This window comes from Carassius carassius, chromosome 37, assembly GCF_963082965.1.
Source record: "Carassius carassius chromosome 37, fCarCar2.1, whole genome shotgun sequence".
Lineage (NCBI taxonomy): Eukaryota > Metazoa > Chordata > Actinopteri > Cypriniformes > Cyprinidae > Carassius > Carassius carassius.
The window spans coordinates 23,051,778-23,078,960 of record NC_081791.1 but is presented as its reverse complement, the minus strand read 5'-3'; the positions used below and the strand labels follow the sequence as shown (position 1 = coordinate 23,078,960).

The 27,183-nt window shown below is 39.4% G+C and overlaps 1 protein-coding gene and 1 long non-coding RNA gene across 3 annotated transcripts; one reads left to right on the top strand and one right to left on the bottom strand.

Moving 5' to 3' along the window:
* Positions 1 to 3,588: 3,588 nt before the first annotated feature.
* Positions 3,589 to 5,502, bottom strand: LOC132117761 (uncharacterized). Its single transcript, XR_009425840.1, has 2 exons — positions 5,399 to 5,502; positions 3,589 to 4,154 (listed from the first exon to the last, which is right to left on the bottom strand). It is a non-coding gene; the product is annotated as an uncharacterized LOC132117761 (long non-coding RNA).
* Positions 5,503 to 7,195: 1,693 nt separating this feature from the next.
* Positions 7,196 to 26,369, top strand: LOC132118413 (cap-specific mRNA (nucleoside-2'-O-)-methyltransferase 1). 2 transcript variants are annotated; one of them, XM_059528240.1, is made up of 24 exons: positions 7,196 to 7,237; positions 8,572 to 8,710; positions 8,818 to 8,957; positions 9,043 to 9,201; positions 9,300 to 9,392; positions 12,330 to 12,401; positions 12,502 to 12,596; positions 12,674 to 12,746; positions 12,818 to 13,016; positions 19,204 to 19,322; positions 19,412 to 19,508; positions 20,421 to 20,553; positions 21,187 to 21,366; positions 21,456 to 21,512; positions 21,636 to 21,693; positions 21,864 to 21,932; positions 22,753 to 22,884; positions 23,010 to 23,135; positions 23,268 to 23,359; positions 24,546 to 24,614; positions 24,842 to 24,889; positions 24,959 to 25,071; positions 25,149 to 25,257; positions 25,670 to 26,369. In XM_059528240.1, exons 2-24 carry the CDS (start codon positions 8,596 to 8,598, stop codon positions 25,803 to 25,805), a joined length of 2,484 nt encoding a protein of 827 aa, XP_059384223.1. In that variant the 5' UTR covers positions 7,196 to 7,237; positions 8,572 to 8,595; the 3' UTR covers positions 25,806 to 26,369. The 2 variants fall into 2 exon arrangements, with proteins under 2 accessions (XP_059384223.1, XP_059384222.1); XM_059528239.1 differs by lacking the exon at positions 7,196 to 7,237 and adding an exon at positions 7,244 to 7,388.
* Positions 26,370 to 27,183: the final 814 nt, after the last annotated feature.

Sequence of the window (27,183 nt, the reverse complement as noted above, 5' to 3'; positions counted from 1 at the left end):
ATACATAAACAGAAGAGCGCTTGTGTGATAAGAGTCCTGTCTGATTTAAGATGTGAACAGAACTGATCTGAGAGGTGTAAAGGTGTTAAACCAAACATATGCATCTGTATATACTACCCCTCAAAAGTTTGTGTTCAGTAAGATTTTTTTTTTTTTTTTTTAAATCTGTACTTTTTTTCAGCAATAATTTTTATCAAGAACATTTATCAAATGGGATTAAAATTCATTTATGTTACGAAAAACATAATAATAATAATAATAATAATGATGGGACTAAAATGGGAAGTCGTGGCTTAGTGGTTAGAGAATTTGACTCCTAACACTAGGGTTGTGGGTTTGAGTCTTGGGCTGGCAATACCATGACTTAGGTGCCCTTGAGCAAGGCACCAAGCCCCCACTGCTCCCCAGGTGCTGCAGCATAAATGGCTGCCCACTGCTCCGGGTGTGTGTTCACTGCTGTGTGTGTGTGTTCACTGCTGTTTGTGCACTTTGGATGGGTTAAATGCAGAACAGGAATTCTGAGTATGCGTCACCAAACTTGGCTGTATGTCATGTCACATTATATATATATTTCAAATACAATGATATTTTCCTAAAAAGATTTGCACAAAAATTAAGAGGCTTAATCATTTTCAACATTAATAACAATAAAAATCAGCTGATATTTGAAGGATCATGTGACATTGAAGACTGCTGAAAATTCAGCCTTGTCATCATGACATTTTACAATATATTACAACAAAACAGTTAAATAGAAAAATAGTTCACAATATTATGGTTTTGTATTTTTAATAAACAATTTAATTTTATAAATACAGCCATGAAGCGACCATAAGGAACTCTTAGATTTTTTTCTCTTTTGACTTTTATTTTCAGAAATTAAAACAGGATATTCAACAAGACAACAAGTAGGTTTGGATCGGATTTTATTCACTGGCAAATGACAGAATCATTAATATAAGAACGATTAGCGCTAGCAGCTGTATTTAGTTTTAATGTATTTTGCGACTTTGAAGTCGTATGTTCACTGTCGTAAATACAGTGGATATCTGTTCATGTGCACGTTGCTGCCGTAAACCAATCCGCTCTATTCGTGGAATTTCATACCCGCAAATTACGCAGAACATGTTTTGGGAAAGAAACGGAAGTCTTTCGCTTTATTAGAATGCAGTCCTTCATAATGATTTGAAAACTGATATTTCAAGGTAAAAAAAACGTACATACAGTTGCTTTAACATTCATTTTGACTTCTAAACCTAATGTAGGCCCATGAATCTGCATTTTATTTTGAGAGAGAGTCGTGAGAGAAAGCTCTCTATTAATTTATAAATCTTCTTTCCGGCCACCAACACCCATATCAAGGATTCAAGTCTGATCACATGCTGACTCATCCTGAGGATATTACCCCTATTCTCTCTTTCTGCATACACAGCCGCTTATTTACACACATAAAGTGCAAAGGCAAAAGACCAGTTATCTTTAACGACCGGCAAACTAACATAATCAGATTGCCTTCGAGAAATTTGCACTGTTAACCTAACACACATTTGTGTGTGCAAACACGAAAGAGACACACACAGAGTTTAGGCACACATTTATGTAGGTTTGTGTATCCCTTTATTTGCTGTATGTGGTTACATGTATAAAGGAGAAGTAATTCGGACAGGCTGATCCTGGTTTGGATTTGAAGAGCTTAGTAACTAAAGTGGGTCAGTGCATTTGCAACATAGCTACGAAAGACCACAGGTGATTGTCTGGAAGATCAGACATTCATAAACAACTCTTATTTAGCGTTTTCTTTGTCTTACATAAACACAAGCATAAACAGTTTAGTAGGTTTAATCATATTTTAATGGATAGGTGTTTAATGCCTACTTTTAAAGTTGAAGTTATTGCTATTTTTAGAGGTTTTGGTGCAGTGCTGCCCCCTAATGCATGAATATGGAGTTTTGATTTTTGGACTATCAGTTGTGTGCATATTTTGTGCATACAGTATGAATGCGTTCACTTAAACTTACCAATAAATAAATAAGGTTCGAAATCATATCTCTGTTTTTAATTAGCTTTACATCAAATTAACAGAAATCGATACTGTGTTTATTTATATAGGTAGGCTACGTAACCATGCAAAGTCTCTTTAAGTGATTGAATATTTTATTTTGTAAATAAATACAGATATATTACAACATAACATATTCTCTCTTCTTTAAAAAAGAGCATTGAAAATACAATCGATCCTGCTGTCAAAGTGCAAAAATAGTCACAATCATAACAATCATTGTAGACAATCAACAATAAAACAAATCACTGCAAATCAGTCAGAGCGTTCACAAAGAATCTAAACCACACAATGTCCCTATTTGAGTGGCCAACTGTTTGTTTGCTAAATAAAAGTCTTTGACCTTACATTAACAGCCAACTGTAATTGGATGAGCTGATTAGACCCTTTTAAGAACATAAGCTCTTCTTCTTCTTGAGTGTCTGTCTGAGATGCCATGACATCATTACACTCATCACTCAAGTTCAAATCAATCCTGTCCCATTCACAAAACCAATGACATTTCGCTGTCGGTGAGACATTCATTACATACATCAATGCCAAAAAACACTTTTTTCCCCTCCATAAATAAACACTTTTATGAGATTGTTTTGATCAGATGTCTAGTTAGGAGAGAGTTTTCTGATAGGTCAGTGTCCTTCATGGGCTATTTTGGTGGTGCAAATTCACGCCTGCTGTCTGGGTGACACTGAGGTTGGCAGACCAGAATGCCAGACCCAAATTGGAAGAGAAAAGCCAGGTGAGGATTTCTGTACACGCTTGTGAATGGAAAGCCTGGAGGCCCATCAAAAAACACTGTCCTACTCTCAAAGCTAAAGAACTCATAAATATGTGACCCTGGACCACAAAACCAGTCAGAAGGGTTCATTTATTTATTTATTTTTAAATTAGATGTATACATCATCTGAATAAATAAGCTTTCCATTGATGTATGGTTTTTCTAGAATAGGACAATGTTTGGATGAGATAAAAAAAGAAAGAAAGAAAAGAATTGCCTTTAAAGTTGTCCAAATGAAGTTAGCAATGCATATTACTATTCAAAAATAAAATTTTGATATTTTTACAGGAGGTATATTTACAAAATATATTCATGGAATGGCATGTATATACACACACACACACACACCTAAAATGTATATAATTTATGCATTTTTAATTATATAAAGCGTTTAATTTTATATATATATATATATATATATATATATATATATATATATATATATATATATATATATATATATATATATATATATATATAAATAATCATTTCCTGACAGCCAAAAAGAAATTGTTTGCTTTAGACAAATGGGGTATTAAATTCTCAGTGTATTTTAAGGATGGCACCCTGTCCTGTAAATAGTGACTCATAGCTATGAAGGTGACCTGCAGATATCGCTCTCTTCATTAGAGCAATATGTATTTTAAAATGACTGAAGAAAATCAATAAACTGAAGTCATACTTCTGCATAATGTTTGCGCTGTGACAGCTGTGCTAGTTTTGTTGGCTGCTGGATTTTGGCTGGTTTGCCTTTACTGTGGAGCCTGTGGTGGTCTATGAACTTAAGGTGCACAAATGGGATTATATCAAAAATATAACCCAGTGCTAAGTGGACCCCTGTCCCAAATGGTGAACTGAAGAAGCCTTTGAGACATCCTTGAGGTCCACAAAGGCAATATAATATCCCCTCTGTCATTTTATGATTCAGAAGGATGCTCACTAAATAATTAGAAGTAAAAGCATTTAATTCACTCCATTGTTGCCAGAGAACAAGTTTGGTAGAGCTTGGCTGAGGATCGGCCATCCTCGCACCAAAAGCAAGACCAAGAGCTTCAGCATGATTTGGTAAAACTATAATGATGATATTTGGGTTGTTCAGTCCGTTTAAGAAAGAACGCACCTCTGAACAAAAGCAATGCGTTTTCTCTCCGTTTCCTGCATTGTGTTTCACCGCAGGAGATGTGGCGATGGCTTGTGGTATAAGGTCAGCTGGCGAGAGCTGTATCCTGACATCCCAATACCCACAAGGCCCAGCAACATGGCAAAGCGAGGTACAACGGGCCCCTCCCTCTGCAGGCCGGACCGCGCCGCTTGAGTCTAAAAGCAAAAGGTCAGAGGTCAGTGTTCATGGCCCTTCTATGAGCATGAGATGAGAGAAGATCCATCCAGGAAGTAGTTCTCAGAAACACTTGGTACATCAGACAAGTTTGAAAAGTATTAGTGAAATTCCTAGATCAAGATTAAGACCGGTAAGAAGCTTATCATGATAAACAAAAAAACGTGTGTGTGTGTGTGTGTGTGTGTGTGTATGTGTGTGTATATATATATATATATATATATATATATATATATATATATATATATAATTATAGTGCTTCTACTTTGAATCTTTCCTTGAAAAAGGAAAGAATCATTTTATATCATGTAAAAACATATTTGATGGAAACAAACACCAAAATGCCAAAGGAGATTAATTGCAGCTGAATCTGTTTCCAAAAATAGTAACAAAGTGAGATTTAGAGCAAGCATCTCATGTCATTGGGCTTGGTATCCAATTTTCTGTGGATACCACGATTCTGATCCAAAATCCCACAGTTAAACAACTGGAAGAATATTATCAGAATATTGCAAATATTGTATTTCAGTTTTTTTTTTAAATATATTATTATTGATTTTAAATCACGTAATAGTTAAACATTTGCTTTATAAATTAATAACAAATATTATTTGTATTTGTAAAAACTTAATACATTTTACTTGGTCTAATTTGCTCTGTTCTTTGCCTGCTTTACTGTTATTCATTTGTACCCTATATCTTTTACATGCTCAGTCACTTAAATTTTTTAATGTTTACTTGCATATCAAACTACAACCATTACAAAAAATACAACGCATACATGCTGGATGTTTGTTTATGGTCTAAGAGGTGCAAGGCCTTTTAAAAAAAAGAAAATTCATTAAAGAACACAGAAATTCTCTTTTAGGAGATTTTATTATAACAAAAGCATTTTTAGAATTTCAGACTCCATAGAAAATTTTTCTTGGAGTCCTAGAATCCCCATAAAACATGAATCAATACAATAAATTGTTTTATTGTGTTATTCTACAAAATATTTTTGCTAGAGTATGCTTTCTATAGACAAAGGTAATGTCACTAACTATCTTTCTGATATACTTAATGGATAAAAAAATATATAAACATGCATACATACACACAGTCAAACCATTAGGGGTTTGTAAGTGGTTTTGGACTAGCATTATTATATTTGCATAAACAGTAATCACCATTTTGGAGAACTGAGAACTCGTTTATTTTGCTCAGTTAGAAACTGGACACTCACCTGCAGGTATCGAATGTATCCAGGCGTCAGGAGAGGAATGCGGAAGAACATCTCAGCTGCCAGAGAAGCTCCCGTCCACACACACTCACACACACACACACACCAGACTGATCTGCCACTGCTCTTCAGACACTTGCAGACTTATAAAGCTTTGGGTGCTTATATAACTGGTCACGTGTCTCCATGAAATCCTGGCTATCTTTTTGTGAAGGGCCAGTGTGTGTGTACCCAATTCTTGGAAAAAAACCGGAGGGCAGATATTTCAGTTAAATTTACTGGTTTGGCCTACATAAATTGCAATTAGTAAATTGCATAAAATGCTGTTACTGTACTTGAGCCAACTTGAACTAACAAAAATATGTCATAAGAATATGTTGCTAATGTTCCCATTAAGTTATGTACACATCATTTCTCAATGTTATCTAAGAGTTCAAAATGTTGATTATTAAACATTTTACACATTTATTTTCTTGGTTATGCAAACATTAGAGAAGCATAGGAAAAGTTCAATTTGTTCACATTTATTTTCTTGGTTATGCCAACGTTAGAGAAACATAGGAAATGTTCAATTTGAAATTTTTCAAACGTAATGTTACTTTTGAATGTTTTAACATCAGTAATAACATTTAAAGAAAAAAACATTTCATGACCGATGAATAATTATATTTTTGTTATAATAGAACATTATTAAACACCTGACAACTTTGAACAAATGTTAATGTTACTGGAAGAACATTTGTTCATAACTTTGAGAGAACCTTAGCAGAACATTCTGAGCCAAAGTTCTGAAAACATTCGTTGTTAGCTGAGAGAAGCTTACTTTATCAGTTTATTTTCATTTTGGAGAACATTCTCACTTGTATGTCACTTGTAATTAATTTGTAAACGTGACGATTCTTTTGAAAGAATATTGAATGAGGTCTCAAATCATGTTTAACGTTTTATTTTAACCGAGGCCCACAGCTTCATCTTGGTGCCCCACATACCTCAGCTGACCCTGGATACAACTAATGAGTTTGGGGCACATCTTCTCTTATTGACAGGTATAATGCAGGGTTCCCAACTCTCACACATCTGGCGTGACACTCACGCTTTCAGCATCAATCTCACACTGAAGTCCAAGCGTGAGTGTCACGCCAGATGCGTGAGAATTGGCAACCCTAATGTGACGTCCCACCCTAATAATGGTTAAGCAGAGTCTAAACAATCTAAAGGCTAAATGATACTTTAAACAGTTCACAGAAGGGCAGCTTAGTACTGACAACTAGTCATGTTTGTGCCTCGTAGACTGGAAAATAACTCTCTGGACATCATAAACCCTGACCTAATGGACCACTGGAGCAAAAGAGAGGAACAAGAGGAAGAAATATAGGCTGTAAGAGAGAGAACAAAAGGGCTTAAAATCATAGGATAGCAAGTAAAAGAAACATGTACACACAGTATCACACTATCAATACAAACGTAACAATTTTTGGCCAATTGATATACAGGTATATACACACACACACACACACACACACACACACACACACACACACACACACACACACACACACACACACACGGGTACATATTCTGAAATATATGAAAATAATATAAAGAAAATAGTTGAGCAAATTATTTTCACGGTAAACAAATAAACAAAAAGCCAAGCCTGACTAAGCGACGATTGCAAATTTATTATTAATGAAGTAAACTTTAGCCATAAGAATTTTTTTTCGGCACAACCCATAGACCGTATAAAAAACAGGCGAAACCTTATTAATATTAATAATTAAGCTTTCACGCATTTGTTGTCCAACCCCATTGGTGACGTAAATATCATGCGCCAGAAACACGGTAAGACCCACTGAAAGTGGAACGCGGGCCAGATTTGACATTTGAAGTAGAACCTAAAGCAGAATTTGTCAAGAAATCGTACAGATTGGAGACAAATATGAGTTTCCATTTCAGAGGTGACTCGGGATTATAACTGCGTGTTTCCTTCTCGGTATGTTTACGAGTGCCGCAGCATTTCTTGTGAAATCGAAACCTAAAATTTCACTTTGTTTTTATGTGCCACACAGTTAGGTTTCTAAGACCATTAACTGTAAAATCCCCCAATGAATCTGAACATTTACGTTACAGAAATGCGATAGTAAGGACGATAGATCTAGCTTAATCATTTTATGGCACATTTGAAGCCGAAATAGACAATATCTTCATATTGTTGGAGCAGCTGAATAAAGCTTAATATTTAATTATAGCTTAATTTTTATATAAAGGAAGAAATAAATGATAAATGCCCTGCTTGCTGCCTGCTTACTATTAATTCTACTTATAGTTAAAAGATTAATAGAATAAAAAAAAATCCAGCTCATCTTTATTCACTTATATGTATAGTTGACGTAGGTGAGAAACTGTACTCAATGTAAAACTATATTAGATCGCATGTATTTCATCATTATTATGTTTATATTTATGATCTTTTTAACTATTTTGAGATATTTTGTTTTCATAACGTTTTCTTTCAGACTTGTATAGAAATTATGCAACGTATCTAAGTGTTTATTTTATTCGAGTTTATCTGCTACTGTTAATCATAAGACGTTTTAGTAGTCTTATTCTGATGCGCAAGTGTCTGAAATTTCAGTTGCACTTACACCATACTTTCTATTTTATTCCTATCTCTATTCTGAAGGTTTCTATCAAGGGATTTGTTCATTTAACTTTTCTGCTTGTTGACATTTATAGAGTGTGATATATAGAGATAGCCAAAACCTCTCTGTTAAAACCTTTTATATCTAATGCCAACAAAATGAAACCAGAATATTGAACATGGCTTTTATCCGATGTTCAAATTTCAGTTCTGGAAATGCATACAAATTTAATTTGATAATGTCTTTTTTTTCATATATGAATTTGACATTTCAGAAACAAGTAATACTTAATGATCTGTAATTAAACTGGGAGAGTATGATGAGGTCTAAAAGAGTGTATATTTTGGGTGCTATAAGTGTTGTTTTATATATATATATATATATATATATATATATATATATATATAAACAACTCTTATAGCACTTTTATATATTAATAGGAATGTTAACCTAAAATCTTGATGTTATGTGTCATGTTATGCATCTTTGTTATACGTTTTAATCCACTGATGTTGTGTTTTTGAATGAGTGCAGGTTCTTGGAGCTCTTGAATTTAAGATGAAGAGAGGGGCACAACAAGCATTGGGCGAGCCTCTGAAGAAGAGGAAGGCTGTCCGTGAGGACTCCTCTGATGAAGATGAGGAGGAGTCTTCTCAAAGAACCACTAGTCAGGGTTAGAGAGGAGTTTCCTTACGACACTTTACACTGTTCACACGGCCATATTCTTTTGCTGGTATAAGTTTTTGTAAGCATATTTTTTTTTTCTTTTTTGGCTCCCAGACTCAAGTCAGAGCGAGTCTCTCAGCGATGTTGAAGATCACAAACCCAGTTTTTCCAGACCTTCTGATTCCCAGAATGCCGAGGGCAATGATGCCTCTGCCAAATTTCCCATGTATAACAGAGTCTCTCAGAAACTCATGGTAAAATATTCACCTCCTGTCATTCTTTTACTCATGCCTATGATTTAACACATATTAAAATGGTCTCCTCCTCTGTTTCCTTAAGGCCAAAATGGGTTTCAGAGAAGGCGAGGGTTTGGGAAAGTTCGGTCAAGGACGGAGAGAGATCGTAGAAGCATCCACCCAGCGTGGGAGGCGAGGTTTGGGTCTGACCCTGAAGGGCTTCCAGGGTGACCTGAACGTAGACTGGCAAGATGAGCCAGAGGTACAGCAACACTTCCAGAATGTTTCCTTAATGTTAAAACCAAAACAATAGTAGTCCAGGACCTTTATATCTCCCTTATTTCTCATTTTTACTCTCAGCCAAGTGCTATAGAATCAGTGACGTGGTTTCCAGAAAGTTCTCCAGAGATCCCAGATGCAGATGAGCTGCAGGATTGGATGACTTTGGGCCAGGTATTGCAGCACATATTACCTGATGAACTGAAAGGATTAGTTTAGTTCTTTTACTTTCTATGGTAAAAGTTGTTTTTGCTCAGCTGTTTGTTGTCTCTTGTTCACATGGGTCTACTGTGCAAACAGTGTTTTATAATAATTAGCTTTACTAATAAACCTTTGGATCTCATAATTGGCTTATATAATGATCAAATGTTTCACCAACTTCAAATATTGTATAATTCTTGTAAAGTTATTATTTGCTGGGTTTCCTTCCAGATTTTGTCGATTTTTGTATTTCCATCTTGTTTATGTGCATTTTGACATTTCACCTTAGTGTAGTGCATAAACACTGTTTCTATGTGCATTTAAATGCATATCAAGTACTGCCATTCATGTTTTCTCAAGTGAAATGTAAAATTTGCATAAAAACAATTTCGATTGAAACCCACTTCTTCATGCTGCTTTTATGACCTTAGTAGATTAAATTAAATATTTGTTCTTTTATAAATGAACTTCTCATACTGTAGTACTTTTTGACATTTTGCAAAAAAGACACAATTAAAAGGCAAAAGAAAAGTGACAAGTTTCATTCGTATAGTCTGTATTTATTTTTAGCTTATGTATAGGTAAACATTTATTTATAGTACAACCCGAATTCCGGAAAAGTTGGGACGTTTTTTAAATTTTAATAAAATGAAAACTAAAAGACTTTCAAATCACATGAGCCAATATTTTATTCACAATAGAACATAGATAACATAGCAAATGTTTAAACTGAGAAAGTTTACAATTTTATGCACAAAATGAGCTCATTTCAATTTTGATTTCTGCTACAGGTCTCAAAATAGTTGGGACGGGGCATGTTTACCATGGTGTAGCATCTCCTTTTCTTTTCAAAACAGTTTGAAGACGTCTGGGCATTGAGGCTATGAGTTGCTGGAGTTTTGCGGTTGGAATTTGGTCCCATTCTTGCCTTATATAGATTTCCAGCTGCTGAAGAGTTCGTGGTCGTCTTTGACGTATTTTTCGTTTAATGATGCGCCAAATGTTCTCTATAGGTGAAAGATCTGGACTGCAGGCAGGCCAGGTTAGCAACCGGACTCTTCTACGACGAAGCCATGCTGTTGTTATAGCTGCAGTATGTGGTTTTGCATTGTCCTGCTGAAATAAACAAGGCCTTCCCTGAAATAGACGTTGTTTGGAGGGAAGAATATGTTGCTCTAAAACCTTTATATACCTTTCAGCATTCACAGAGCCTTCCAAAACATGCAAGCTGCCCATACCGTATGCACTTATGCACCCCCATACCATCAGAGATGCTGGCTTTTGAACTGAACGCTGATAACATGCTGGAAGGTCTCCCTCCTCTTTAGCCCGGAGGACACGGCGTCCGTGATTTCCAACAAGAATGTCAAATTTGGACTCGTCTGACCATAAAACACTATTCCACTTTGAAATAGTCCATTTTAAATGAGCCTTGGCCCACAGGACACGACGGCACTTCTGGACCATGTTCACATATGGCTTCCTTTTTGCATGATAGAGCTTTAGTTGGCATCTGCTGATGGCACGGCGGATTGTGTTTACCGACAGTGGTTTCTGAAAGTATTCCTGGGCCCATTTAGTAATGTCATTGACACAATCATGCTGATGAGTGATGCAGTGTCGTCTGAGAGCCCGAAGACCACGGGCATCCAATAAAGGTCTCCGGCCTTGTCCCTTACGCACAGAGATTTCTCCAGTTTCTCTGAATCTTTTGATGATGTTATGCACTGTAGATGATGAGATTTGCAAAACCTTTGCAATTTGACGTTGAGGAACATTGTTTTTAAAGTTTTCCACAATTTTTTTACGCAGTCTTTCACAGATTGGAGAGCCTCTGCCCATCTTTACTTCTGAGAGACTCTGCTTCTCTAAGACAAAGCTTTTATAGCTAATCATGTTACAGACCTGATATCAATTAACTTAATTAATCACTAGATGTTCTCCCAGCTGAATCTTTTCAAAACTGCTTGCTTTTTTAGCCATTTGTTGCCCCCGTGCCAACTTTTTTGAGACCTGTAGCAGGCATTACATTTTAAATGAGCTAATTAAGTGGATAAAAGTGTAAAATTTCTCAGTTTAAACATTTGCTACGTTATCTATGTTCTATTGTGAATAAAATATTGGCTCATGTGATTTGAAATTCCTTTAGTTTTCATTTTATTAAAATTTAAAAAACGTCCCAACTTTTCCGGAATTCGGGTTGTATATTTATAGTCAAAATTTGTCAGTAGGTTAGTTGTGTATAGGTTTATACTGTTTTACTAAATTGTTGTATGTCTGTACTTATGTAGCACCGTGGTCCTGTGAGGCACTGTATGTCCACACATGTAGCTGAATGACAATAAAGCTCAACTTGAACTTGAAATTATAGACCTTACACATTAAAAAATTAATATAAATTCCCTTATGCTTTGTCAAAAGTTGGGGTTTAGTAAATCGTTTTTTTATGTTTTTTAAAGTAGTCTCTTTAGTGTAAAAATACACTAAAAACAGTAATACTGTGAAATCGTTTAAATTTAAAATACGGTTTACAAAGCTAAAGACTAGTTTTCAATGATCCTTCAAAAGTCATTCTAATATGGTGATTTGTTGCTGTTTTTTTATTTTATTATTATTCATGTAGAAAACAATTAAATGTTGCTTAATATTTTTGTATAGACTGATGGATTTATCATTCCTTGATGAATAAAAAAATCAGCATTTGTTTGAGAGAATATTTTTGTAAAATTATCTCCGTTCTCTTTTCTGATTATTTGGAAGTCTTTTCGTATTAAAAGTATAAATTTCAAATAAAAGTATTAATTTCTTTTACAAAAATCCTTTGAATGGTAGTGTACGTTCATATAAAACATTTTATTTATCAGCTTCCAATGTTTATATGTATGACTGTACCTTTGCTTATATTTTTAGAAAAAATTAAAAATTGATGATGAAACTGAATTTTGCTCAGAGAATCTACTGCATCTCCTTCTTCGCTGCAAAGTGAGTGTCAAACATCTCTTATGTTTATTCCCGTTCTTACATAAGACCAGACACATTGTGCTCTGTGTCCTGTAATAATGTAACATGCATTTCTTTTCAGACTGTGTTTGATGACTTAGAGGGCGAGGAGATGAGGCGAGCACGTACTCGATCAAACCCTTATGAAACGATCCGAGGGGCTTTTTTTCTCAACAGGTGGGTGGCGTCTCCACATGCATGTAATAACAGAAGCATATCTTTTCTAAATTTCTTTCTCTCTGTTTTGTCCTCAGAGCTGCTATGAAGATGGCGAACATGGATCATGTTTTTGACTATATGTTCACTAACCCAAAGGATTCTCAAGGGGTGAGACCACAGTCACACAAGCTAGATATATGTGCTGTGATTATGTTTTTGAACTGGATGTCTGTGTGCAGAGGCCCCAGACGCGTGATAAGGATGGTGAGTTGCTGTATTTTGGAGACGTGTGCGCAGGACCGGGAGGATTCTCCGAGTATGTGTTGTGGCGGCGGCGCTGGCATGCGAAAGGTTTTGGGATGACGCTCAAAGGAGGCAACGATTTCAAACTGGAAGATTTCTATGCTGCTCCCAGCGAGCTCTTTGAGGCCTACTATGGTATGAGTTTCAACCATTTAAACATGAAAAAACCAACAATTGAACATTTGTACTGTACTGTACTGAGAAATATTAATGTAATAATGTGATATAATGTAATACCTACACTACTGTTCAGAAGTTTGGAATAATTAAGATTTTTCAGATTTTTTATTTTTATTTTTTTTAAATAAGTCTCTTATGCTTAACAATACTACTTTTATATATGAATTTTGTGAAATATTATGACAATATAAAATAGCTGTTTTCTTTTTAATGTATTTCTTCAGTGTCACGTGATCCTTCAAATCGTTCATGATTGTTCTGGTATGCTGATTTATTGGTGCTTAATTATTATTGGTACTTAATGGTTCTTCTTCTTATTATTAAATATTTTGAGCTTTTGCTTCTTAATATTTCATATCAAATTTGGAAATCATGATAGAATAGAAAAAGACCATTTGAATTTGAGATAAAAAAATATTTTGTAGCGTAATTAATGTCATATTTGAACAATTTCATAATTTCAGGCGGCGGAGAGGAACGAACCAATGGGGGCGCTTCGCGCCCATTGGACGTCAGAGCGCGCCAAAATAGGCGTGGCTGGAACTATATAAGCCACCGCTTCGCCATAGGGATCAGATTTCATCTCCTTCAGCGATCTCACCTGCACTTCGCTGTCTTCTCCGGAGAAGCCTCTACACGCCGTCGAAAAGCCTCTCAGCGGGATAGCACTGCAACGCAGATCTGAGGACGTCGGCTCGTGCTTCATCTCGATGCCGCCTTCAGCACTCGCTTCCTGCTGCGCCATCCGGCGTGACTATATCCTTTATAAAGCTAGTGTGTTTGCCGCTGCATCACACTTTTTTCTCCAAAATTCGAGGCGTTGTTTCAAATGCCTCGGGCCTGCGCTTCCTGCCGAGGCCCTCTGCCCAGCGAGGACCGCCACATCCTCTGTGTCTCCTGCCTGGGCCGCGAGCATGCTGAGAACGCACTCTCCAAGGGCGGCTGCCCTGAGTGCGACAACATGGCTATATCGACCCTGCGGGCTCGATTAGCTCAAACCAGCCACGATGCTCCACCCGCTCCGCCTCTTCTCTCTCAAGTGCCGTGTAAGAAACGTCGCGATCAGAGAATGCCTGAGCACACTGCTACACGCGAGCTCACGCCGGAACACTCCCCGCGTGCCTCGCCCGCTCTCTCTCCTTCGCCTGTCCTCTTCGTGGACGAGCAGCGCCAGTCTCTGCTCACCAGCGCCCCCTTCTCCTTCGGAGTGCCTGAGGTGGAAGAGGACAGACACGACAGCCTTTCTCTCGCCGCGTCCAGTAGTGAGGAATGGTCGGGCTCCATTGCGGACCCCCCCCCCCTCTACAGCCCCCAGCTGCACCGGACAACGCGCTGATATCGACGCGGAGCTTACTCGCGTGCTTACAAGGGCTGTCAGCGACCTTCAGCTCGACTGGTCTCCTCCAGACGAGCCCGCTAAAAGCAGGCTGGACGAATGGTTCTTGCAGGGGCGCCCTTCGGCCCCTCCGCAAAGAAACGCCCCCTTCTTCCCGGAAGTTCACGATGAACTCACGAAGTCGTGGAAAGCCCCATTCTCCGCACGCTTGAAAACTTCTGTCTCGTCAGCGCTCTCCTCTGTCGACGGCGCCCGAGACCATGGTTACGAGAGCCTCCCCCCTCTCGAGGAGGCAATTGCTGCACACCTCTGCCCGCCCTCAGCCGCAGGATGGCGGTCGAAGCCTGTGCATCCATCCAAACTGTGCCGCACCACCTCAGCTCTCGCTGGCCGAGCATACACCTCCGCTGGTCAAGCTGCTTCGGCTCTACACACCATGGCTGTGCTGCAGGTTTTTCAGGCCAGACTTCTCCGTAACCTGGACGAGTCTGCCCCAGATACCTATGACTTTAAAGATCTCCGCAGCGCTACTGATCTAGCCCTGCGTGCGACAAAGACCACAGCACAAGCGATCGGCCGAAGCATGGCAAGCCTCGCTGTTTTAGAGCGACACCTCTGGCTCACGCTCACGGAGATGAAAGACGCCGACAAATCCGCCTTTCTTGACTCTCCTATCTCGCCTTCCGGCCTCTTTGGCCAGTCGGTTAAGTCTCGAGACTTACAGTCTCGCCCAGCGACCAAAACCCAGCACCGCTCTTGCTCTACGAGCCGCAAACCGTCAGAGAGACGGGGACCTCGGCCCAGGATTGTGCTGAAACCCGAGCCTCCGAAGCCCTCCTGACCTTCGTGCTGAAAAGACCGTTGTTAAGTCCCGCTGCGGCCGGACCACCACACAAGAAACCTCACATACTTCCTCCAATCCCCTCACTAAAGGCGGTTGGAGATGTCTATACTGCAGTAAACGAGCCTGTTACAATGCACGCACGCCTGCACACAAACGCTGTTTTCACGGCGACCTCAATAAAGCACAAAAAGAGCTTTTTCTATGTAGGCAGTGTGCCCACTACACAGTACTCACCCCCTACATGTATACACACTCCCCCAAGTGTCACAAAAACACACTCGGGTCCCCTTTCATGCCCACCTTCCCGCTCGCGCCGGAGGTGCTCTAAATGTAGCGCGCGTGCCCACTTCTCAGTGCGCAACCCTACAAATAAGCGCTGTCACCACAGTGTCCCAAGCACAGCATACTCGAGCTACTGGTCCCCTCATAACAGGCGGCCAGTGCCCGAAGCACATTCAACCCATAGCCGCACGAGCCGCTGCATGGCAGGCCATCCCCGGCATATCAAATTGGGTTTTGAATATAATAAAACGAGGTTACTCGCTCCAGTTTGCTCGCAGACCGCAGCGCTTTCGCGCCGTGGTCGAAAACGAAAGTGAAAAACGAAATGACACATGTCCTTCGCGCCGAACTGATAAACCTTCTTGCAAAAGGGGCGATAGAAACTGACCCCCCTGCGCAGCGCGAGTCAGGCTTTTACAGCCGCTACTTCCTCGTACCAAAAAAGGATGGCGGTCTCAGACCCATCCTAGATCTCAGACGTTTGAACAAAGCGCTTATGGCGCGATCGTTCAAAATGTTAACTACCAAACAAATACTCGTGCAAATTCGCCCGAGGGATTGGTTTTTCTCAGTGGATCTGAAAGACGCTTACTTTCACATTCAAATAGCACCTCATCACAGGCCATTCTTGAGATTCGCCTTCGAGGGGCAGACTTATCAGTACATGGTTCTTCCATTCGGCCTCTCCGTAGCGCCCCGTACGTTTACACGGTGCATGGATGCCGTTCTCGCACCCCTGAGAATGCGGGGAGTGCGAGTATTGAACTACCTCGACGACTGGCTAGTTTTAGCCCATTCCGAGGAACTACTGACGACACACAGATCCTGGATCCTCAGCCATTTAGAATGCCTGGGTCTCACGATCAACACTGTCAAGAGCGCTCTGTCTCCCAGCCAGAGGATTTCCTTTTTGGGGATAGACATAGACTCTGTGACGTGTACAGCGTGTCTGACGTCACAGCGCGACCGGTGGGAAGAGCCCGGAGCGACTGTGGTCGAGCCCGGAGCGACTGTTACACATAAACTGTCTGGAGATGATAGCGGTCGAACTATCCCTGAAAGCTTTCCTCCCATTTTTAAAGGGCCACCACGTTCTGGTCAGATCAGACAGCATGTCAGTGGTGGCCTACATAAATCGCCAGGGTGGTGTCAGGTCAAAAACCTTGCACACCCTGACCGAACGTCTTCTGACATGGGCACATTACAATCTGCGCTCGCTAAAGGCAGCGCATGTACCTGGCATCCTGAACCGGGCCCGGACATGCTTTCCAGGGCGAATGTTCCCCCTGGGGAGTGGTCTCTTCACCCACAAACGGTTCAGTTGATGTGGAGCATCTTCGGCAGGGCAGAGGTCGACCTCTTCGCCTCAGAAGACAACGCTCATTGCCCAATATATTTTTCAAAGAGCAGGGACGCGCTGGCCCTCGATTGGCCCAGACGCCCGCTTTATGCCTTCCCACCGGTCGCGATGCTACCGCAGGTCATCGATCGGGTCAGGAAGAGCAGATGTGCTATGCTGCTAGTAGCCCCACTCTGGACGACCCAACCTTGGTTCTCCGAGCTGATGCAGCGGTCCAGTACAGCCCCATGGCCAATACCGCTGCGGAAAGATCTCCTCACGCAGCTGAAGGGCGCGCTCTGGCATCCCCACCCCGAACTTTGGGCCCTTCATGTATGGCCCCTCAACGGGTACCCGGGAACCTCCCTGAGGGAGTGTTAAAGACCATTACGGAAGCCAGAGCGCCCTCAACCAGGCGCCTTTACGCGCAGAAATGGTCAGTGTTCTCCACCTGGTGCGGGACACGGAACCTAGACCCTCACTTATGTGACGTGACGGAGATACTCTCCTTCCTACAGGAGCGTTTAGATGCGGGCAGATCCCCGTCTACGCTCAAAGTGTATGTGGCAGCCATTGCAGCTTCTCATGCTCCGGTGGCCGGCCTATCACTGGGAAAAAACAAACTGGTCATTCGTTTCCTTAAGGGAGCTCGTCGGATGAACCCTCCCCGACCTGTCTACGGTCCTAGAGGCCTTAAAGGGCCCCCCTTTTGAACCGCTTCAGTCTGTCGATATGAAGCTTCTTTCGTTCAAAACCGCTTTTCTACTGGCTCTGGCCTCAGTCAAGCGAGTGGGGGATTTACATGCGCTATCTGTAAGCGCTGACTGTCTCGAGTTTGGGCCTAATGACTCCAGAGTCATTCTCAGACCAAGACACGGCTATGTCCCCAAGGTGCTCTCAACACCGTTCAGAGCACAGGTCATCTCGCTGTCAGCCCTTTCCTCGCAAAGCGACGAAAGCAACGCGAGCTTCATCTGCCCCGTCAGGGCTCTCAAAACCTATATTGCGCGCTCCGCCTCATTCAGGAGGTCGGACCAGCTCTTCATATGCTTTGGTGGGCGCACCCGAGGTCTCGCCACCACGAAGCAGAGCCTATCGCGATGGATAGTAGACACTATCTCGCTGGCTTACAAATCTAAAGGCCTTCACTGCCCGTTCGGCATCAGAGCCCATTCCACCCGAGGTATGGCCTCGTCATGGGCGTGGTACTGCGGGATACCACTGGATGATATCAGTGCGGCGGCAGGCTGGGCCTCTCCGTCCACATTTATTAGATTCTATAATCTGCAAGTCCCTGCCCTGCAGGCCAGGGTACTTTCTATATAGACGTGCTAAGCCTTATCACGTCCCCCTTTTTTCGTTTCCTATATAAAGCTCACTAAGGTTGGCTGTTGGGACTGGGATTTCTCCTGCTATAAAGCCCCGGGCTCTCGCCTCGGGCTGTGACAGGTCGAAGTTCCCGAGCACGCACTGCGTTTTACATTGTGTTCCCATAGCGTAAGCTAGCTTACGCAGTACGAGAGTACTCTCGAAAGGGAACGTACTCGGTTACTAACGTAACCTCGGTTCCCTGAGATGAGGGAACGAGTACTGCGTAACCTGCCGTGCTATGTGCTCGGACCGGGTGATCGCTTCAGTCGATTTAAAACCTGATCCCTATGGCGAAGCGGTGGCTTATATAGTTCCAGCCACGCCTATTTTGGCGCGCTCTGACGTCCAATGGGCGCGAAGCGCCCCCATTGGTTCGTTCCTCTCCGCCGCCTCACCATAGGTTGCTGCAGTTGCCACAGCACAGCCAATAAGCGCGCGAGCCGCTTCACTTAGGTCTGCTGTGCTGCAGCACTGCGTTTTACATTATTTAAAAATTAAGGATAATTTTTGGCTTCATATTCTCGAGAAAAGGGGACCTTTTCCCATAGCGTAAGCTAGCTTACGCAGTACTCGTTCCCTCATCTCAGGGAACCGAGGTTACGTTAGTAACCGAGTACGTTCTTGAGCATAAAATCAGCATATTAAAATTATTTCTGATGGATCATGTGAAGAACTGAAGACTGGAGTAATGATGCTGAAAATAACCAGCTTTACCATCATAGGAATAAAAATATATTAAAATAGAAATCAGTTATATTATATTGTAATAATATTTAACAGTATTACAGTTTTTACTCTTTTTACCTATCATGTAAATGCAGCCTTGGTGACTCTTTTAACCACTTTAAAATTGGTTATTATTTCAATTCCACTTACCCCGGTGATGGAAATGTTTAATCTAGTAATAGAAAAAAAAAAAAGTAAATTAAAATATGAGTTTCTTTTGATTTTCTCACTACCGGTGTTTCAGGTGAGGGTGGGATTGATGGCGATGGTGACATCACGCGTCCGGAAAACATCACTGCATTTCGTAACTTTGTCTTAGACAGCACTGAAGGGCGGGGCCTGCACTTCTTAATGGCAGATGGAGTAAGACATGCTCTTCTCTGATTGGTTAAAATATGAATATTGCTGGTGTGTGATTGGTCGATATATTATGATGGTGTGTTGCTTGTCAGGGTTTTTCTGTGGAGGGCCAAGAGAACATTCAGGAGATCCTGAGTAAACAGCTCCTTCTGTGTCAGTTCCTCACTGCCATGTCTGTCGTCAGACCAGGTATCTTCTGCGATTTTGTTTGTATGCATGTAAAAAATAGGTACACTTAGAAAAGCTCAACAATCTTAACATCTCTTGTTTTCATGGGCCTTCAGTTGTTTGGACTTCTTGCATATGATTTGGCCATTTTCTTATTGGAAGATGCGTAGTCTTCCTGGTTAAATCACTCAAAATCCTTGTTTTCCTTGAGGATGTTTTTCATTTTCACTCAGTCTGTTTTTTTCTTCCTCTTTGCGAGTCTTCATTCCCTTAATGTTGAAGAAGTATCATTAAAGCTTGATCATGCTCTGCTCTAGGGACGATCAACATCAATAGTGCGTCCTCCATCTCTGTCATGACACACAGTATCCTCTTTTGGGTTACCATAGCTCTCACAGTCCCAGACATTCAGTTTTGGAGGACAGCCAGTTCTTTAACAGCGGTTCCAAATGATTTCATCTCTTTAATGATGTCTCTCTCAAGGCTTTGAAGATTATTTAATGCTCTTTCTTGCCTTGGTATTATTGTACAGCCTTGTCTCAGATCTGTTTGGATTTTATCTGGGGGTGCGCCCAGACACGAGTCTATTTATTCTGAAATCCTGTAATTAGGAACGTTATTATGTGACTACTGTATGTGAGAGAAGACTTGGCTACTTGAGAGCTAATTTTAGGTGTATCAAATCAATGGTAATACGTTTTATGGTTCTAGCATTGAAGAGCCATATTTTAAAACTTCTCTAGAATACATTGTTTTTCTTTTTCTGAAGTCCACCTTTTCAGTCAAAAAGATTCTCTTACCTTTTTATTTTAATAGGGTTTTTTTTTGTTACTGTGCTTTTAAGATTATGTAAATGACTTATGTTGTGATTGGTTGTTTTCTAATTTATGGTCACTTTTGCTTCCATTTCTCACAAAATCTTGTGTTTTACAGGTGGCCATTTTGTGTGTAAGACGTTTGACCTGTTCACACCGTTCAGTGTGGGCTTGATTTATTTGGTGTACCTCTGCTTTGAGAGGGTCTCGCTCTTCAAACCCGTCACCAGCCGGCCTGCCAATTCAGAGAGGTGTGTGTTCATTGTCCATTACTCATTTTGAAAGAGTGAGAGACCTTTGGGGATATGAGAGAGCTGCTGGCAGTGGACACTGAAACTATACCTTTATACTTTATTTTCACAGGATGAATTTTGAGTGTATCACGGCTTCCGAAAAATATTGACTGTTTTTTTTTAACATTGGTAATAAATTAATATTTCTTGAGCATCAAATCAGTATATTAGAATGATTTCTGAAGGATCATGTGACACTGCAGACTGGGGCAATGATGCTGAAAATTCAGCTTTGGATGACAAGAATAAATTGTAAAATATATTATAACATATATAGAAAATAGTTATTTTTATATCATTTATAATTAAATAAATGCAGCGTTAGTGAGCTCGAGAAGCCTTTTTCAACATAAAAACCCTATTTATTCGAAGAATTTCACTAGTAGTGTGTGAATATTATTATTATTATTTTTTATAATCAGTTATTTTTGTACTGGGTCTTTTTTTTAATAATAAGACTATAAAATAATAATTTAACCCTACTTATTAATGCACATCCCTGATTATATTACGCATGCTGTTATTATTGTTAAAAATCATTATTGGTTAATGAGCATGTGGTACTGATTTTCAATGTCGGTCTGCATGCAGATATGTGGTGTGCAAGAGTTTAAAGCCAGGCACTGATGCTGTCAGAGAATATATGTTCACCCTCAACCTGAAACTGAATCAGTTTCGACACTCAGACAGAGACGTTACCGAAGTCGTCCCTCTGGACATCATTAAAGGAGACACTGACTTCTTCCAATTCATGATCAACTCCAACGAAAGGTATCTTCATCGCCTCTTTTGTCTCGCTCTCTCGATGCATTCATTCATTCTTAGGTTTATTTATTGAACTCTGATCCCTTGTTTTGCAGCCATTGTGCAGTACAGATAAAAGCGCTGGGTAAGATCCACGCATACGTCAGAGATACGTGAGTCACACATTCTTCCTCTGGTGTGTTTCAGGGCATTCATCTCATACTCTCTTTTATTTGTTTGTGCGCACGTGCCTGAGTCTGTATGAGGGTCATTGACAAGGCTGTGTGTCTTTCTAGGACACTGTTTGAGGCCAAGCAAGCAGACATCCGCAAAGAATGTCTCAAACTGTGGGGGGTGAGTCCAAAAACTATAGCCACGAGCTTCATAGTGGACTGAGGTTTAGTTTAGTGCTTTGTGGTCCTGTTTGAAAGATTTAAATAACATTGTTTTGCATGGTTATCTGTAAGGAGAAAATGATGCTCATTTGAATGATTGAGACCTTGAACCTCTTTATCTTTGTGCAGATTCCTGATAAAGCCAGAGTCACTCCTTCAACATCAGATCCGAAAACAAAGTTCTATGAGCTTGTGAAGGTAAGAGTATGTGTGGGCTTTGAAAAGTTAGCTAGGAATGTGGTAATGCTCTTGTGGACGTGATGTTCTATAATAGAAGAGCTAAGTGGGTGAAGCAAATGGAGCCTATAATGTCAGGGTCATAATTCACCTTAAAAAAAAAAAAACATTCCAAATTAACAAAAACTTTTTCAAACTTTTTTTTGGATGTTTTCCAGTGAGATTATTGATTATATTATTTAAATTGTAAAATTTGATACTGTAAAGAAAATGTACTGTACAAGTTTGTTTTGTTTTATTTAAAATAAATGTTTTACAAAAAAAAGGAATCTAAAGTAGCTGTAAAATCAAATGATACTGTATATGATAAATTACATAAAGTGAGTTATGTTCCAAATTTGAAGTTGATATCACAAAAATCTCTTCCTGAGTTGTTTTTTTTTTCTGTCACAGTATTTCTTCTATCACTAAATAGTCACTAAATGTAACACTAAGTGTACTGTAAAAATTAGAAAAAAGGTTTGGTTATAAAATATTTTTTAAAAAATAGTAAATTTTGTAATATGACACGTGATGGGAGGAGCCTGGTAAATTGATTTTAAGTGCCATTTCTATGGTTAAACAATGCTCAACTTTAAATTGGGTTCCACAGGATGAATTATGAGTCTTTAGGCTTTTTAAATGATATATAACTTGGAATAATTACATAAATGTGTGATAAGAAAAAAAAAGGTTATAAAAAAACAGTGCCAAGCTGACAATTAACAGTTTAAAATAAAGTTTATTTTTTATATAAATAAACTTTAACTATATTTCTCTGCTTACTGTCTTTTTATGTCAGGGCTCAGATATGGACAGTTTTAATTCCAGACCAACTGCACTGAACTCAGGAAATCTGGAAAAACTACAGCACGTACTGGACTACAGGTGCATTGTGGGAGGAGGAGAGCAGCTCTTTCTCCTGGGACTTGGGGTAAGGAATATGTCTGTGTCTATGAATGTTATATTTATATAGCCTATATTTATATTGTGTTGTGTTGATGTATATCCTTATATACTACTTAAAGAGTGAAAAACCTAAACTGTGGGTGTATGCAGAGATCTCAGATCTACACGTGGGACGGCAGAGCCCCGTTACGCTGGAAGAAGCTGGAGAACTTCAAACTGGAGCTGCCCAGAGACACACTACTGAGCGCAGAGATCGTCCAGGAGCTGAAGGGAGAGGTGAACAGAGAGAATTAGTGTTGAGAGATAATTATTTAATGACAGCTTTACATTAATACTGTAAGGGGAAAGAGATTGTGTTATTTCAGTATGCTTTTTGTTAGAAGTTTTATTTTGAGTCTGTGCTTGTAGGGAAAAGCCCAGAGAAGAATCAACGCTGTGCACGTTCTTGATGCTCTTGTTCTCAACGGCACTGACGTCAGACATCAGCACTTTAACCAGAGGTCTTTGACTGAACCTATTCCCAAATTATTACATATAGAATTAATTTTTTATATATATTTTTCCTGTCTTTCACTAACTACAAAATCAAAAAAGAGGAGTTTTTCATTAAGAAGTTATTTTATTAATCAGGTTTATAAAGTGCAATCTTTCCACCAAGATACAGTTTGTGTCATGTAAACAATAACGGAATATTTCTGTGCATTGCTGTTTTGATTTAAATACATTGCTGTAATTCATTATTATTTAAAATACTTCAAAAGTTCTTAAACTTGAGTATAAAGTCCTAAATTCATAAAGTCATGGAATTAATATCGGCATGCACTGCAAACTTTTGTTTTCCAGTATAAATATCTGAGCATCCTTAAATCAACATTTACTTGAGATGCAAATTGAAGATCTGATGCAGTGTTTTCTGAGAAATGTAACAAAATTGAGCTTATGCTTAAAACGAGAACAAATATCTGTCAATGGGTAATGGGACTGTACAATTAATCAAAACACCTCCAGCGATTATGAAAATACATTAATCTAGTTATTTTAAATGATTATTGTGCCCCAGGCATTTTCAGCAGTGTGCTTTTGCACCTCCATATAAGCCCAATTTTATGTGCAAATCAGTAAAATCGTGTAACGTGACTTTTGCAAAATGGAACGAGCTTGATTTATTTAGGTTAATTAGATGTATTCATGTTTTTAACAGCACTAAAAAGAACTTGCTCTGGTCCTCAGGAGGAGGCTCCTGCTGCCAACTGTTTGCTTAATATTAATCCAACAACAAAAGACAGAAAAAATCATTCACTGCTCTTGACTGAAGGACTTTTTGTAGCTTTAATAAGAAGCATAGGAAGTTTAATTCTTACAACGAAGACTATGTTGTTTATTGGAAATTATATGTATTGATCGCTATCTTTAAATAAATCATTCATTTAAAGTTTTGTTTATGTAGCCTACTCATAATCATGTTAAATAATTGTGATTACAGTATTGACCAAAATAAATGTGTTTATGATTTTGTCATAATCGAGTAGCCCTTGTCTTTTGACAGATATTTGTTTTTGTTTTATTCATAAACTCGCTTCGTCTTGATCAGTTTCTCCACAAATAAGCTTTTAGTTTTTTTAATAGATATGATTGGTGTTTTGACCTCACAAATCAGAAAAAAAAAGAATCTTGTTCTTGGTGCAGAATCCAGATGGCCGAGAAGTTTGTGAAAGCTGTGTCCAAACCCAGCAGGCCAGACATGAACCCCATCCGGTAATATTCCTTTCTCTTTGCGGTTGTGCTAATTGCATGTCAGTGACAGCCCTGGGGGCCAGGAAGTCCTGTGAACACCGGAGGGTGCAGTATGCCAGATTAATGAAGATACTGTGTTTTACTAGAGCCTAGACAGGATCTTTCATGTTTATGATGATACTGCAAATCAGTCCGCTTGCTGTTTCAGCCACATTCATTCATTCATTCATTCTCTCTCTGTTTTTTAGAGTAAAGGAAGTCTATAGGTTAGAAGAGATGGAGAAGATCTTTGTGAGGTGCGTTTAACCACAGCATGTAGATTATAAAAAAATATATATATTAGATATTTTAATTGTTTCCCTCAGGTTGGAAATGAAGGTAACCAAGAGTTCAGGAGGGATGCCAAGACTGTCGTACACAGGCAGAGATGACCGTCACTTCCTCCCTAGCGGCCTTTATATCGTCAAAACAGTGAATGGTGAGAGAGAGAGAAAGGCGAAGTAACTGGATAAAATCTAGTGAGGTGCCTTGTTAAAGTCTGTCTCTTTTTGACAGACCCATGGACCATGGCGTTCAGCAAAAGCTCTAAAAGAAAGTTTTTCTACAATAAGCAGACCAAAGAATCAACTTATGAACTGCCACCTGGTTCTGTGGCACCTTTCCAGTAAGTATAATGTGCCAGCATGTAGCAATCCTGCATGACTGGCTCTATAATGGCAACCAATTTTGGATTGAAGCCCCTGAGCAAGAAAAATTGCATTATATAGCTAATATTTTCAAGAAGATTTTGCATAATCTGCTCTGCTCATAATTCTGCTCTCATTTGGTGCTCAAGAAATATTTCTTATTATCATCAACGTTGAAAACATTGGATATGTTGTTAACAGTTAATATTTTTGTGTAAACTATGATGCAGGATTCTTTAATTAAGTTCAAAAGTATTAATTGCTTAAAAAAATTGTACCGACCCCAACTTGTGTGTAATGTAATGCACTCTCATTCATAGATCACCTGTATGCTTTCTTACTTCATAACTTTTTCTAAAACGTGTTTCTCTCTTTTCTCCTGTTTCTCAGTGCATGTCATCAAGACAGGCTGTTTTGGGCTTGGGAGGAGGGCGTCCGAGTTCATGACTCCCAGACACGGGTCAACCCTGACAAACTGTCTAAAGAAGACGTGCTTTCCTTTATCCATCAGCACTGTCAACATTAAAAACACATGTACACATCACAATCATGCAGCACCACCGAACATAGCATATACTGTACGTTCTCCTCACCACCAGGGGGCACTGTAGCTTTCACCAGAATCTGCTGAGAAACATTCAATCCCGGTTTCTACACACTTCAAGGCTCTCTCCAAAATAGCCCATGTGAGTTATACGACAGGCCGTGTTGGTGCTCGGTGGTGTTTATCTGCGTGTGTCCATTATCTTCTGAGGAGAAAGAAACTCTTGTCCACATGTTTTTCTCCTGAACTTCAAAACTTACTTCCTCACATGAATTATTCCTCCACCCATCGATCAGATGTATAGCTGCAGATTCTATTCATCAGTGCACACCGTTAGATAACCATGTAAAACAGCATGACAGTGTGCATTCGCTCTACTGTGTGCATGTGTTGCCTTGTTTTGCTCAATTCGTTTTTTCATTGTTCAAAAACATTAGACTGGGTATTACTTGGCATTTCTGGTGGTTCTGGAAAAGTATTTGAATTTTAAACCTGTTCGTGATGTTGATTACATTAAACCACTGAGGAAGTTTATTCCTTGAGTAATCGTGGTCCACTTCATCATTTGTCTCTATTGGGTTTAATGTCACAATGAAATGGAAGCAGTGACAGCTGTTTTTGTGCATGTGAAAAAGAAAAAAAGAAGAGTGGTGGGACTACGTTCTTTTCATTGGTTGTTGATTGGATTTTGAGATGTGGGTGTGCCACTCAAAAGCGTTTTTTTTGTTGTTAACAAAAGCTGAGAGATCACGAAGAGCATAACACTTGAGTTTATGCTCCATTGTAGGAAAAGAAAACTCTGACTGAAGATTTGGAGCTGGGACCTCTGCTGATTTGTTTCTGCTTGATTGAGAATCCACACAATCTGGAAGAACAGACTGTCTGAATGAAGTGTTTGACCAATGAAAACTTACAAATGCAAGAAGAGAACTAGATATTTTTTATTTATTTTTACTTTGTTTCTTAGTCAGAACAGATTGGGTGAAATTTAGCTTTGCATCACTTGCTCATCAATGAATCCTTTGCAGTGAATGGGTACCGTCAGAATAAGAGTCTAAACAGCTGTCACAATAATTAGCAAGTAATCCACACAACTACAGTCCATCAATTAATGTCTTGTAAAGCAAAAAGCTGTGTTTGTAAGAAATACATATATGAAGATGTGAAAAAAATGATCTCGTTTTGAATCAGGAGAGAAATATTCACAGATCAAACACGGCTCACAAAAACTGTTCAAAATAAAATACACATTTTTCTTTAAACCTGTTCAGAAGAAGAAACATCATCATCTACATCTTGGATGGCCCGAGGGTGAGTAAATTCTGAACAAATTTAAATTTTGGGGAGATCTATTCCATTG